Raw genomic sequence first — 15,010 nt, 5'->3', positions numbered from 1 at the left:
CCTCCCTCTTGCATCTCCCTCCCTCCCACACTCGCTGTCCCACCCATCCAGGTGGTCACAAAGCACCAAGCTGATGTCCCTGTGCTATGCGGCTGCTTCCCACTAGCTATCTGTTTTATATTTGGTAGTGTATATATGTCCATGCCATTCTCTCACTTTGTCACAGCTTACCCTTCCCCCTCCCCATATCCTCAAGTCCATTCTCTAGTATGTCTGTGTCTTTATTCCCGTCTTACCCCTAGGTTCTTCATGACATTTTTTTTTCTTATATTCCATATATATATGTTAGCATACGGTATTTGTCTCTCTTTCTGGCTTACTTCACTCTGTATGACAGACTCTAGGTCCATCCACCTCACTACAAATAACTCAATTTCGTTTCTTTTTATGGCTGAGTAATATTCCATTGTATATATGTGCCACATCTTCTTTATCCATTCATCCAGTGATGGACACTTAGGTTGTTTCCATCTCCGGGCTATTGTAAATAGAGCTGCAATGAACATTTTGGTACATGACTCTTTTTAAATCATGGTTTTCTCAGGGTATATGCCCAGTAGTGGGATTGCTGGGTCATATGGTAGTTCTATTTGTAGTTTTATGAGGAACCTCCATACTGTTCTCCACAGGGGCTGTACCAATTCACATTCCCACCAGCAGTGCAAGAGTGTTCCCTTTTCTCCACACCCTCTCCAGCATTTATTGTTTCTAGATTTTTTGATGATGGCCATTCTGACTGGTGTGAGATGATATCTCATTGTAGTTTTCATTTGCATTTCTCTAATGATTAATGATGTTGAGCATTCTTTCATGTGTTTGTTGGCAATCTGTATATCTTCCTTGGAGAAATGTCTATTTAGATCTTCTGCCCATTTTTGGATTGGGTTGTTTGTTTTTTTGTTATTGAGCTGCATGAGCTGCTTATAAAATTTGGAGATTAATCCTTTGTCAGTTGCTTCATTTGCAAATATTTTCTCCCATTCTGAGGGTTGTCTTTTTGTCTTGTTTATGGTTTCCTTTGCTGTGCAATAGCTTTGAAGTTTCATTAGGTCCCATTTGTTTACTTTTGTTTTTATTTCCATTTCTCTAGGAGGTGGGTCAAAAAGGATCTTGCTGTGATTTATGTCATAGAGTGTTCTGCCTATGTTTTCCTCTAAGAGTTTGATAGTTTCTGAAGGCCTTACATTTAGGTCTTTAATCCATTTTGAGCTTATTTTTATATATGGTGTTAGGGAGTGATCTAATCTCATACTTTTACATGTAACTGTCCAGTTTTCCCAGCACCAATTATTGAAGAGGCCGTCCTTTCTCCACTGTACATTCCTGCCTCCTTTATCAAAGATAAGGTGACCATATGTCCATGGGTTTATCTCTGGGCTTTCAACATTTGTTGCACTGGTAAATGGGAGTGTTTCCTTAATTTCTGTTTCAGATTTTTCATCATTAGTGTATAGGAATGCAAGAGAATTCTGTGCCTTAATTTTGTATCCTGCTACTTTACCAAATTCATTGATTAGCTCTCGGAGTTTTCTGGTAGCATCTTTAGGATTCTCTGTGTATAGTGTCATGTCATCTGCAAACAGTGACAGCTTTACTTCTTCTTTTCCAATTTGGATTCCTTTTATTTCCTTTTCTTCTCTGATTGCTGTGGTTAAACTTCCAAAACTATGTTGAATAAGAGAGGTGAGAGTGGGCAACCTTGTCTTGTTCCTTATCTTAGTGGAAATGCTTTCAGTTTTTCACCATTGAGGAGGATGTTGGCTGTGGGTTTGTCATATATGGCCTTTATTATGTTGAGGAAAGTTCCCTCTATGCCTACTTTCTGCAGGGTTTTTTTTCATAAATGGGTGTTGAATTTTGTCAAAAGCTTTCTCTGCATCTACTGAGATGATCATATGGTTTTTCTCCTTCAATTTGTTAATATAGTGTATCAACGTTGATTGATTTGCGTATATTGAAGAATCCTTGCATTCCTAGAAGAAACCCCACTTGACCATGGTGTGTGATCCTTTTAATGTGCTGTTGGATTCTGTTTGCTAGTATTTTGTTGAGGATTTTTGCATCTATGTTCATCAGTGATATTGGCCTGTAGTTTTCTTTCTTTGTGACATCCTTGTCTGGTTTTGGTATCAGGGTGATGGTGGCCTCGTAGAATGAGTTTGGGTGTGTTCCTCCCTCTGCTATATTTTGGAAGAGTTTGAGAAGGATAGGTGTTAGCTCTTCTCTAAATGTTTGATAGAATTCGCCAGTGAAGCCATCTGGTCCTGGGATTTTGTTTGTTGGAAGAATTTTCATCACATTTTCAATTTCAGTGCTTGTGATTGGTTTGTTCATATTTTCTATTTCTTCCTGATTCAGTCTTGGCAGGTTGTGCACTTCTAAGAATTTGTCCATTTCTTCCAGGTTGTCCATTTTATTGGCATAGAGTTGCTTGTAGTAATCTCTCATGGTCTTTTGTATTTCTGCAGTGTCAGTTGTTACTTCTCCTTTTTCATTTCTAATTCTATTGATTTGAGTCTTCTCCCTTTTTTTCTTGATGAGTCTGGCTAATGGTTTATCAATTTTGTTTACCTTCTCAAAGAACCAGCTTTTAGTTTTATTGCTCTTTGCTATAGTTTCCTTCATTTCTTTTTCATTTATTTCTGATCTGATCTTTATGATGTCTTTCCTTCTGCTAACTTTGGGGTTTTTTTCTTCTTCTTTCTCTAATTGCTTTAGGTGCAAGGTTAGGTTGTTTATTCGAGATGTTTCCTGTTTCTTAAGGTAGGATTGTATTGCTATAAACTTCCCTCTTAGAACTGCTTTTGCTGCATCCCATAGGTTTTGGGTCGTCGTGTCTCCATTGTCATTTGTTTCTAGGTATTTTTTTATTTCCTCTTTGATTTCTTCAGTGATCACTTCATTATTAAGTAGTGTATTGTTTAGCCTCCATGTGTTTGTATTTTTTTTGTGTGTTTGTATTTTTTTTACAGATCTTTTCCTGTAATTGATATCTAGTCTCATAGCGTTGTGTTCAGAAAAGATACTTGATACAATTTCAATTTTCTTAAATTTACCAAGGCTTGATTTGTGACCCAGGATATGATCTATCCTGGAGAATGCTCAATGAGCACTTGACAAAAATGTGTATTCTGTTATGTTTGGATGGAATGTCCTATAAATATCAATGAAGTCCATCTTGTTTAATGTATCATTTAAAGCTTGTGTTTCCTTATTTATTTTCATTTTGGATGATCTGTCCATTGGTGAAAGTGGGGTGTTAAAGTCCCCTACTATGAATGTGTTACTGTCGATTTCCCCTTTTATGGCTGTTAGTATTTGCTTTATGTATTGAGGTGCTCCTGTGTTGGGTGCATAAATATTTACAATTGTTATATCTTCTTCTTGGATTGTTCCCTTGATCATTATGTAGTGTCCTTCTTTGTCTCTTCTAATAGTCTTTACTTTAAAGTCTATTTTGTGTGATATGAGAATTGCTACTCCAGCTTTCTTTTGATTTCCATTTGCATGGAATATCTTTTTCCATCCCCTTTCAGTCTGTATGTGTCTCTAGGTCTGAAGTGGGTCTCTTGTAGACAGCATATATATGGGTCTTGTTTTTGTATCCATTCAGCCAGTCTGTGTCTTTTGGTGGGAGCATTTAATCCATTTACATTTAAGGTATTTATAGATATGTATGTTCCTATTCCCGTTTTCTTAATTGTTTTGCATTTGTTATTGTCGGTCTTTTCCTTCTCTTGTGTTTCTTGCCTAGAGAAGTTCCTTTAGCATTTGTTGTAAAGCTGGTTTGGTGGTGCTGAACTCTCTCAGCTTTTGCTTGTCTGTAAAGGTTTTAATTTCTCCATAAATCTGAATGAGATCCTTGCTGGGTAGAGTAATCTTGGTTGTAGGTTTCTCTCCTTCATCACTTTAAATATGTCCTGCCACTCCCTTCTGGCTTGCAGAGTTTCTGCTGAAAGATCAGTTGTTAACGTTATGGAGATTCCCTTCTGTGTTATTTTTCCCTTGCTGCTTTTAATATGTTTTATTTGTATTTAATTTTTGACAGTTTTATTAATATGTGTCTTGGCGAGTTTCTCCTTGGATTTATCCTGTATGGGACTCTCTGTGCTTCCTGAATTTGATTAACTATTTCCTTTCCCATATTAGGGAAGTTTTCAACTATAATCTCTTCAAATATTTTCTCAGTCCCTTTCTTAACTATTTCCTTTCCCATATTAGGGAAGTTTTCAACTATAATCTCTTCAAATATTTTCTCAGTCCCTTTCTTTTTCTCTTCTTCTTCTGGAACCCCTATAATTCGAATGTTGGTGCGTTTAATGTTGTCCCAGAGGTCTCTGAGACTGTCCTCAGTTCTTTTCATTCTTTTTTCTTTATTCTGCTCTGCAGTAGTTATTTCCACTATTTTATCTTCCAGGTCACTTATTCGTTCTTCTGCCTCAGTTATTCTGCTATTGATCCCAACTAGAGTATTTTTTTTTTAATTTATTTATTTTGTTTTGGCTGCATTGGGTCTTAGTTGCGGCGAGTGGGGCTTCTCATCGTTGCAGTGCGTGGGCTCTAAGCGCGCGGGTTTCAGTAGTTATGGCATGCAGGCTCAGTAGTTGTGGCGCATGGGCTTAGTTGCTCCACAGCATGTGGGATCTTCCCAGACCAGAGATTGAACCTGTGTCTGCTGCATTGGCAGGCAGACTCTTATCCACTGCGCCACCAGGGAAGCCCCCAACTAGAGTATTTTTAATTTCATTTATTGTGTTGTTTATCATTACTTGTTTCATCTTTAGTTCTTCTAGGTCCTTGTTAAATGTTTCTTGCATTTTCTCTAATTCAGAGATTTTGGATCATCTTTACTATCATTATTCTGAATTCTTTTTCAGGTAGACTGCCTATTTCCTCTTCATTTGTTAGGTCTGGTGAGTTTTCATCTTGCTCCTTCATCTGCTGTGTGTTTTTCTGTCTTCTCATTTTGCTTATCTTACTGTGTTTGGAGTCTCCTTTTTGCAGGCTGCAGGTTTGTAGTTCCCATTGTTTTTGGTGTCTGTCCCCAGTGGCTAAAGTTGGTTCAGTGGGTTGTGTAGGCTTCCTGGTGGAGGGGACTAGTGCCTGTGTTCTGGTGGATGAGGCTGGATCTTGTCTTTCTGGTGGGCAGGTCCTCGTCTGGTGGTGTGTTTTGGGGTTTCTGTGGACTTATGATTTTAGGCAGCCTCTCTGCTAATGGGTGGGGTTGTGTTCCTGTCTTGCTAGTTGTCTGGCACAGAGTGTCCAGCACTGTAGCCTGCTGGTCGTTGAGTGAAGCTGGGTGCTGGTGTTGAGATGGAGATCTCTGGGAGATTTTCGCCATTTGATATTATGTGGAGCTGAGAGGTCTCTTGTGGACCAGTGTCCTGAAGTTGGCTCTCCCACCTCAGAGGCACAGCACTGACTCCTGGCTGCAGCACCAAGATTCTTTCAACCACACGGCTCAGAATAAAAGGGGGGAAAAGTAGAAAGAAAGAGGATAAAATAAAATAAAGTAAGATAAAATAAAGTTATTAAAATAAAAAATAATTATTAAGAAAAATGTTTTAAGAAGAAAACAAAGAACGGATGGATAGAACCCTAGGACAAATGGTGAAAGCAAAGCTATACAGACAAAGTCTGACACAGAAGCATACACATACACACTCACAAAAAGAGGAAAAGGGGGAAAAAATAATAAATCTTGCTCTGAAAGTCCACCTCCTCAATTTGGGATGATTCGTTGTCTATTCATGTATTCCACAGATGCAGGGTACATCACGTTGATTGTGGAGCTTTAATCCGCTGCTTCTGAGGCTGCTGGGAGAGATTTCCCTTTCTCTTGTTTGTTTGCACAGCTCCTGGGGCTCAGCTTTGGATTTGGCCCCACCTCTGCATGTGGGTAGCCGGAGGGCGTCTGTTCTTTGCTCAGACAGGATGGGGTTAAAGAAGCAGCTGCTTAGGGGGCTCTGGATCACTGAGCCCGGGGGGAGGGAGGGGTGCGGATGCGGGGCGAGCCTGCGTCGGCTGAGGCCGGCATGATGTTGCACCAGCCTGAGGCGTGCCGTGCGTTGTCCCGGGGAAGTTGTCCCTGGATCCCGGGACCCTGGCAGTGGCAGGCTGCACAGGTTCCCCGGAAGGGAGGTGTGGATGGTAACCTGTGCTCGCACACAGGCTTCTTGGTGGCGGCAGCAGCAGCCTTAGCGTCTCATGCCCGTCTCTGGGGTCCGTGCTTTTAGCCGTGGCTCGCGCCCATCTCTGGAGCTCCTTTAAGCAGCACTCTTAATCCCCTCTCCTCATGCACCAGGAAACAAAGAGGGAAGAAAAAGTCTCTTGCCTCTTCGGCAGGTCCACACTTCTCCCCAGACTCCCTCCTGGCTAGCCGTGGTGCAACAAACCCCCGCAGACTGTGTTCACGCTGCCATCCCAGTCCTCTCCCTGCGCTCCGACCAAAGCCGAGCGTCAGCTCCCAGCCCCGCCCGCCCCGGCGGGTGAGCAGACAAGCCTCTTGGGCTGGTGAGTGCCGGTCGGCACCGATCCTCTGTGCGGGAATCTCACTGTTTTGCCCTCCGCACCCCTGTTGCTGCGCTCTCCTCCGCGGATCCGAAGCTTCCCCCCTCCACCACCCCCAGTCTCTGCCCGCAAAGGGGCTTCCTAGTGTGTTGAAACCTTTCCTCCTTCACATCTCCCTCTCACTGGTGCAGGTCGTGTCCCTGTTATTTTGTCTCTGTTTATTCTTTTTTCTTTTGCCCTACCCAGGTACGTGGGGGAGTTTCTTGCCTTTTGGGAAGTCTGAGGTCTTCTGCCAGCGTTCAGTAGGTGTTCTGTAGGAGTTGTGCCACGTGCAGATGTATTTCTGGTGTATCTGTGGGGAGGAAGGTGATCTCCGTGTCTTACTCTTCCACCATCTTCCCCCTCCTCAAATTTTAAGGTTTTTGTTCTAGTTCTGTAAAAAATGCCATTGGTAATTTGATAGGGATTGCATTGAATCTGTAGATTGATTGCTTTGGGTAGTGTAGTCATTTTCACAATATTGAGTCTTCCAATCCAAGAACATTGTATGTCTCTCCATCTGTTTGTGTCACCTTTAATTTCTTTCATCAGTGTCTTATTGTTTTCTGAGTACACGTCTTTTACCTCCTTAGGTAGGTTTACTCCTAGGTATTTTATTCTTTTTGTTGCAGTGGTGAATGGGATTCTTTCCTTAATTTCTCTTTCTGATCTTTCATTGTTAGTGTATAGGAATGCAGGGAGATTTCGGTGCATTACTTTCGCATCCTGCAACTTTACCAAATTCATTGATGAGCTCTAGTAGTTTTCTGGTGGCATATTTAGGATTTTCTATGTATAGTATCATGTCATCTGCAAACAGTGACAGTTTTACTTCTTTTCCAATTTGCATTGCTTTTCTTTCTTTTTCTTCTGTGATTGCTGTGGCTAGGACTTCCAAAACTATCTTGAATAATAGTGGTGACAGTGGACATCCTTGTCTTGTTCCTGACCTTAGAGGAAATGCTTTCAGTTTTTCACCATTGAGAATGATGTTTGCTGTGGGTTTGTCGTATATGGCCTTTATTATGTTGAGGTAGGTTCCCTCTGTGCCCACTTTCTGGAGAGTTTTTATCATAAATGGGTGTTGAATTTTGTCAAAAGCTTTTTCTGCATCTATTGAGATGATCATATGTTTTTTCTCCTTCAATTTGTTAATATGGTGTATCACACTGATTGACTTGCACATACTGAAGACTCCTTGCATCCCTGAGAGAAATCCCACATGATTATGGTGTATGATCTTTTTAATGTGTTGTTGGATTCTGTTTGCTAGTAGTTTGTTGAGGACTTTTGTATCTATATTCATCAGTGGTAGTGGTCTGCAATTTTCTTTTTTGTAATATCTTTGTCTGGTGTTGGTATCAGGGTGATGGTGTCCTCATAGAATGAGTTTGGGAATGTTCCTTCCTCTCCAGTGTTTTGGAAGAGTTTGAGAAGGATGGGTGTTAGCTCTTCTCTAAATGTTTGATAGAATTCAGCTGTGAAGCCATCTGGTCCTGGGCTTTTGTTTGTTGGAAGATTTTTAATCACAGTTTCAATTTCATTACTTGTGATTGGTCTGTTCATATTTTCTATTTCTTCCTGGTTCAGTCTTGGAAGGTTATACCTTTCTAAGAAATTGTCCATTTCTTCCAGGTTGTCCTTTTTGGGGCATAGAGTTGCTTAGAGTAGTCTCATGTGATGCTTTGTATTTCTGCAGTGCCTGTTTAACTTCTCCTTTTTCATTTCTAATTATATTGATTTGAGTCCTCTCCCTCTTGTTCTTGATAGGTCTGGCTAAATGTTTATCAATTTTGTTTATCTTCTCAAAGAACCAGCTTTTAGTATTATTGATCTTTGCTATTGTTTTCTTTGTTTCTGTATCATTTATTTCTGCTCTGATCTTTATGATTTCTTTCCTTCTACTAACTTTGGGTCTTGTTTGTTCTTTCTCTAGTTCCTTTAGATGTAAGGCTAGATTGTTTATTTGAGATTTTTCTTGTTTCTTGAGGTAGGATAGGTAGGATTTTATTGCTATAAACTTCCCTCTTAGAACTGCTTTTGCTGCATCGCATAGGTTTTGGATCATTGTGTTTTCGTTGTCATTTGTCTCTAGGTATTTTTTGATTTCCTCTCTCATTTCTTTAGTGATCTCTTGGTTATTTAGTAATGTATTGTTTAGCCTCCATATGTTTGTGTTTTTTACCTTTTTTTCCTCTGTAATTTATTTCTAATCTCATAGTGTTTTGTTCAGATAAGATGCTTGATATGATTTCAGTTTTCTTAAATTTACCAAGCCTTGATTTTTGACCCAAGATGTGATCTGTCCAGGAGAATGTTCCATGTGCACTTGAGAATAAAGTGTAATCTGCTGTTTTTGGATGTCCTATATATATCAATTAAATCTATCTGGTCTATTGTGTTATTTAAAGCTTGTGTTTCCTTATTAATTTTCTTGTGGATGATCTGTCCATTGGTGTAAGTGAGGTGTTAAAGTCCCCCACTATTATTGTGGTTTCCTCTTTTATAGCTGTTAGCATTTGCCTTATGTATTTCTGTGCCCCTATGTTGGGTGCATATATGTTTATAATTGTTATATTTTCTTCTTGGATTGATCCCTTGATCATTATGTGGTGTGCTTCCTTGTTTCTTGTACCATTCTTTATTTTAATGTCTATTTGATATGAGCATTGCTACTTCAGCTTTCTTTTGATTTCCATTTGCATGGAATATCTTTTTCCATCTCCTCAGTTTCAGTCTGTATGTGTTCGTAGGTCTGAAGTGTGTCTCTTGTAGACAGCATATATACGGGTCTCGTTTTTCTATCCATTCAGCAAGCCTGTGTCTTTTGGTTGGAGCATTTAATCCATTCACGTTTAAGGTAATTATCGATATGTATGTTCCTATTACCATTTTCTTAATTGTTTTGGGTTCGTTTGTGTAGGTCCTTTTCTTCTCTTGTGTGTCCCACTAGAAAAGTTCCTGTAGCATTTGTTGTAGAGCTGGTTTGGTGGTGCTGAATTCTCTCAGCTTTTGCTTGTCTGTAAAGCTTTTGATTTCTCCATCGAATCTGAATGAGATCCTTGCTGGGTCAAGTAATTTTGGTTGTAGGTTCTTCCCTTTCATCACTTTAAATATATCATGCCACTCCTTTCTGGCTTGTACAGTTTCTGCTGAGAAATCAGCTGTTAACCTTATGGGAGTTCCCTTGTATGTTATCTGTTAATAATTTTTCTTTGTCTTTAATTTTAGTCAGTTTGATTACTGACAAAATCAGTAATTTCTGATTTCGATGTGTTTCTCCTTGGATTTATCCTGCCTGGGACTCTCTGTGCTTCCTGCACTTGGGTGGCTATTTCCTTTCCTATGTTAGGGAAGTTTTCGACTATAGTCTCTTCAAATATTTTCTTGGGTCCTTTTTCTCTCTCTTTTCTTTTTCTGGGACCCCTATACTGAGAATGTTGGTGTGTTTGAATTTTGTCCCAGAGGTCTCTTAGGCTGTCTTCATTTCTTTTCATTCTTTTTCTTTATTCTGTTCTGTGGCAGTGAATTCCACTATTCTGTCTTCCAGGTCACTTATCTATTCTTCTGCCTCAGTTATTCTGCTGTTGATTCCTTCTAGTGTATTCTTCATTTCAGTTATTGTATTGTTCATCTCTGTTTGTTCTTTAATTCTTCTAGGTGTTTGTTCTTTAATTCTTCTAGGTCTTTGTTAAACACTTCTTGCATCTTCTCAATCTTTGCCTCCATTCTTTTTCTGAGGGCCTGGATCATCTTCACTATCATTATTCTGAATTCCTTTTCTGGAAGGTTGCCTATCTCCACTTCATTTAGTTGTTTTCCTGGGTTTTATCTTGTTACTTCATCTGGTACATAGTCCTTTGCCTTTTCATTTTGTCTATCTTTCTGTGAATGTGGTTTTCGTTCCACAGGCTGCAGGACTCTAGTTATTCTTGCTTCTGCTGCCTGCTCTCTGGTGGATGAGGCTATCTAAGAGTGTTGTGCAAGCTTCCTGATTGGAGGAACTGGTGGTGAGTAGAGCTGGGTGTTTCTCTGGCGGTCAGAACTCAGTAAAACTTTAATCTGCTTGTCTGCTGATGGATGGGGCTGAGTTCCCTCCCTGTTGGTTGTGTGGCCTGAGGGGACACAGCACTGGAGCTAGAGGCTCTTTGGTGGGTCTAATGGTGGACTCTGGGAGGGTTCACGCCAAGGAGTACTTACCAGAACTTCTGCTGCCAGTGTCCTTGTCCTCATGGTGAGCCACAGCCACCCCTGGCCTCTGCAGAAGACCCTCCAACACTAGCAGGTAGGTCTGTTCATTCTCCTATGGGGTCACTGCTCCTGCCCCCTGGGTCCTGATAAGCAGACTACTTTGTGTGTGCCCTCCAAGAGTGGAGTCTCTGTTTCCCCCTGTCCTGTCGAAGTCCTGCAGTCAAATCCTGCTAGCCTTCAAAGTGTGATTCTCTGGGAATTCCTCCTCCCATTGCTAGACCCCCAGATTGGGAAGCATGATGTGGGGTTCAGAACCTTCACTCCAGTGGGTGGACTTATGTGGTGTAATTGTTCTCCAGTTTTCGAGTCACCTACCCAGTGGTTATGGGATTTGATTTTATTGTGATTGTACCCCTCGTACTATCTCACTGTGGTTTCTCCTTTGTCTTTGGGTGTGGGGTATCTTTTTTGGTGAGTTCCAGTGTCTTCCTGTCGATGATTATTCAGCAGTTGGTTGTGATTCCGGTGCTCTCGCAAGGGGGAGTGAGCGCACGTCCTTCTACTCCGCCATCTTGAACCAAATTGCTGTAGCTTCTACATCAGCACTTGCATGTTATGGGTGCTGCTTCTTAAACCTCATGAACTAACCTCTGCTAGCTTCCAACTTTTCTGTAGCTTCCTTACCTCTCTTGGCCCTCACAGAATTGAGAGAGTGAGGGTCTTGCTCTGGATTAAGCTTTGGCTTAAGGGAATGTTTTTGCTGGTTTGATCTTCTGTACAGACCACTAAAACTTTCTTCAGATCATCAGTAAGGCTGTTTCACTTTCTTATCATTTTGGTGTTCACTGGAGTAGCACTTTTACTTTCCTTCAAGAACTTTTCCTTTGCATTCACAACTTGGCAAACTGGTGGAAGAGGCCTACCTTTTGGCTTATCTCTGCTTTCAGCTTGCCTTCCTTACTAAGCTTAGTCATTTCTAGCTTTTGATTTAAAGTGAGAGATGTGTGGCTTTCCTTCTCTTGAACACTCAGAGGCCACTGTAGGGTTATTAATTGAATTGGCCTAATTTCAATACTGTGTCTCAGGGAAGAGGGGAACCCACGGAGAGGCAGAGATGGGGAAACAGAGCAGTCAGAACACATTAAGTCCACTGTCTTATATGCGCAGGGTTTGTAGCACCCCAAAACAATTACGATAGTAACATCAAAGATCACTGATCATAGATCACCACAACAAATATAATAATAATGAAAAAATCTGAAATACGATGAGAATTACCAAAACGTGACACAGAGTCACAAAGTGAGCAAATGGTGTTAGAAAAACAGCACTGACAGACTTTCTCGATGCAGGGTTGTCACAAACCTTCAATTTTTAACAAATGCAGTATCTGCGAAGTGCACAAAAATGACATATGTCTGTGTGTAACAAATTGTTTTTCTCTTGCTGCTTCTAATATTCTCTCCTTGTCTTAACTTTTGATACTTTAATTATAATGTCTTAGTGGGGGTCTCTTTGGGTTCCTCTTACATGGGCTTCCTGGATCTGGAAGTCCGGATTTCACCCCAGAGATTATGTTTTAATCTGTCTGGGTCACAGCCTCATAAAGAGATTTAAAAATTCTCCAGGGGATTGTAATGCATAATCAAGTTTGAGAACCGCAGCTGTAAATCCACTCAGTCAAAAAGGGCCACTGTCTGAGCAACACCTCCCCACGGCAGAGCCAGCCCAGCTGAGGCTAAGAGTGCCACGCTTACCTACAATACTTGAGAGGAGTCCCCGAGAACTCACTGCCATCAGACTCAGGCTCAGATCGGTTCTCAAAGTCAGAAATTCGGAATACAGACAAGCTGGCGTTCACATAGCCAACCATGCACCTACAAAAGAAAACAGATTCTCTAATTAGGCCTCTGATCACCTCTGCATCCAATTCACCAAGGCTCTACTTCCTAGAAATCTCTGCAGTTATAGGTGCCTTACTTGGACCTGCCTTGTCACAGCACTCAAGTTGGAATACACTGAAAAGCCCTGGGTATGTTGAATGAAGAACAAGTCATTCTTTTGTTATAGTCCTTTTTGTGCAGAATCATCATCTAGACCATCACTACCCCAATCAGTGCTTCAGTGCAATGGGCAAAAGCATTGCATGATCAGCATAAGTAAGTCACCACTTCTTTCATTGATGACACACACACATATGCACACATAATCACATTCCTTCATTAATGATTATCTATAATTTCTCATAATGCCCTGAATATAACTAGTATGAATATAACCCCCCTCCCAACTCACATCCCATGCTACAGTCATGCTAGATTATGTTCCTTTCATGTATCATATACTTTCATGCCTCTGCTCATGTGGTCTTTTCTCTTGGGATTCCTTACTCATGGTTTACAAGTGGTAACAGTGTTCACCAACTGAGATGTCACCTCTTTTGTGAAAATGTCCTAATCCCCCCAGTCAGAAGACTCATTCCCTTCTCTCTGTGGTGCAGCTCTGTTTACTTCACAATGGCCATATAGCTTGTACTAGAGTTGGCTGCATACATGTATGTCTTCTCCTTTGGACTATAGTGGTTTCTTTCTTTTTTGGATCAGAAGAGGTGTCATAGATATTTTGGTATCCTAGGACAGTCTCGTGCAGTGTAGGAATCCAGTAAATATTGAATTCAATGTAAAGTACCAGAGATTCTATCAAGGTCTTGAAGATGGATCAGGAATGAAACTATTGCCTGGACCTCCCAGGGATTATAAGCTTCCTGAGGACATGGCTTTCATTCTGTGTTGGGGAATGGGGGTCAGTATATTACAATACAAAAAACGTGGGCTTTAGGGTCAAATTGTAGCTCTGCTGCTTTCTAGCCATGTGATCTTGGCCAATTATGCAATTCTTAAAGCAACAAAAGTGTCCACCTCACAGGGTCATTGTGGGAATGAAATGAAATGATATATGTAAAGCAAGTGATATAATGCTTAGCCTATAGCAAGATCTTAATAAACGTGAGTGGTATTTTATTTCATGCACCTAGCGGGAGGTCAATAAATATTTAATTATTAATTGAAAGAAGAAATCATGGTCTTCAGACTCTCTTCATTAACATGTCTGATGTGATTATCCAAAGTTGCTGAATACCAAACCCAAGTGATAACACAAACATAGTTCTGAGAGCACATGGGTTCTGTGCATGTGTTGTCTTGCTCAAGACAAGTCACTGGTTTCATCATGGCCTTAAAAGAAATGAACCAAGCAGAAGGACCCATTTGTCAACAGTCACTCATGGGTGAAACAAATGGTCAGTGCGTGTGTAACATGCCCTACTCCCACTGGCAGCAGGCCTCTCCCATCACTCCATAAAAAGGTAATTTGAAATGATTTCTCCCTCATCTATGAACTGCCTAGAACATGACATGAAAACAGAGTCTTGATGATGATTAGCTGTCACAGAGAGGGAGCCAGTTTTGTGAAATACAGAATAGAGCAGAGTCTTCTCAGGAGCTGAGCTGTGGGAAGGGGAAGGTGCTCTGGAAACTGGCAAAAGCAGGCCCAGCATTGAAATGGAATAATTACAACCCCTCCTACACTCTTCTCTCACACAGCAGCCCTGAGCTTTACTAAGATTAAAGCTGCTTATGGCTACTCTGTTAAAAAACTCAATAGAGAGCCTAAATTCGAATGAAATACCCGTCTCACAGGCTGAATACCTTACATTCAAAATAAAAGATAAAAAGGAGACATAGTTGAACTCTTTATTAAGCATATTCCTGTAATGTCAGTCATGAATCAAGTTGAAAATGTGCCTTTAGTGGGCATGTACTCCTTCTGGGTGCAAAGCATTACACACGGAACTAGTAAGTCTTCTTTCCATATAATTTCCATAATCAGGGAAGAAGAGGAACTGCTAACACTGAATTTTCTAGGCATTTATCTAGTTCTTTTCACTGTGGTAGAATCTTAGCTTGCCAACATCAAACAGTTGAGACCTTCATCAATTCAGGGAAATGAGGTTTCCCACACTTCATCATATAGAGTTCAGCCAGTGGCATCCATGTGTCAACTCAGTGACCTATTGTTACGGCAGGAAGGTCAAAGGCAGCAGAAGATCCCATGTCTACTAAGTTTGCTGGCAGGAGGTCTATGTATCCTCACTGTGACACACCCCCAGCTCCAGGTGAGACAGAGGAAAGACAAGGCTACACTGATGATCAGGGAGAAGTGAGAGGGAAGGAGAAAAAAGTATCAGACAAAGGAAGAGTTTCCTGAGAAT

The 15,010-nt window shown here is 40.9% G+C and overlaps 1 protein-coding gene across 2 annotated transcripts in view; it reads right to left on the bottom strand.

Moving 5' to 3' along the window:
- Positions 1–15,010, bottom strand: part of ANO4 (anoctamin 4) — a gene marked incomplete at both ends in the record, with an annotated part of 231,406 nt that overhangs the window by 8,910 nt on the left and 207,486 nt on the right. For both annotated transcript variants that reach the window (XM_082850054.1, XM_082850055.1), the window contains one exon: positions 12,498–12,617. In XM_082850054.1, coding sequence (XP_082706180.1) covers positions 12,498–12,617 — 120 coding nt within the window. The remainder of the gene's footprint in view (positions 1–12,497; positions 12,618–15,010) is intronic.

This window comes from Leucopleurus acutus, assembly GCF_964270905.1.
Source record: "Leucopleurus acutus genome assembly, chromosome: 11".
Classification (NCBI taxonomy): Eukaryota; Metazoa; Chordata; class Mammalia; order Artiodactyla; family Delphinidae; genus Leucopleurus; species Leucopleurus acutus.
This window is presented reverse-complemented; position numbering and strand designations above follow the sequence as displayed.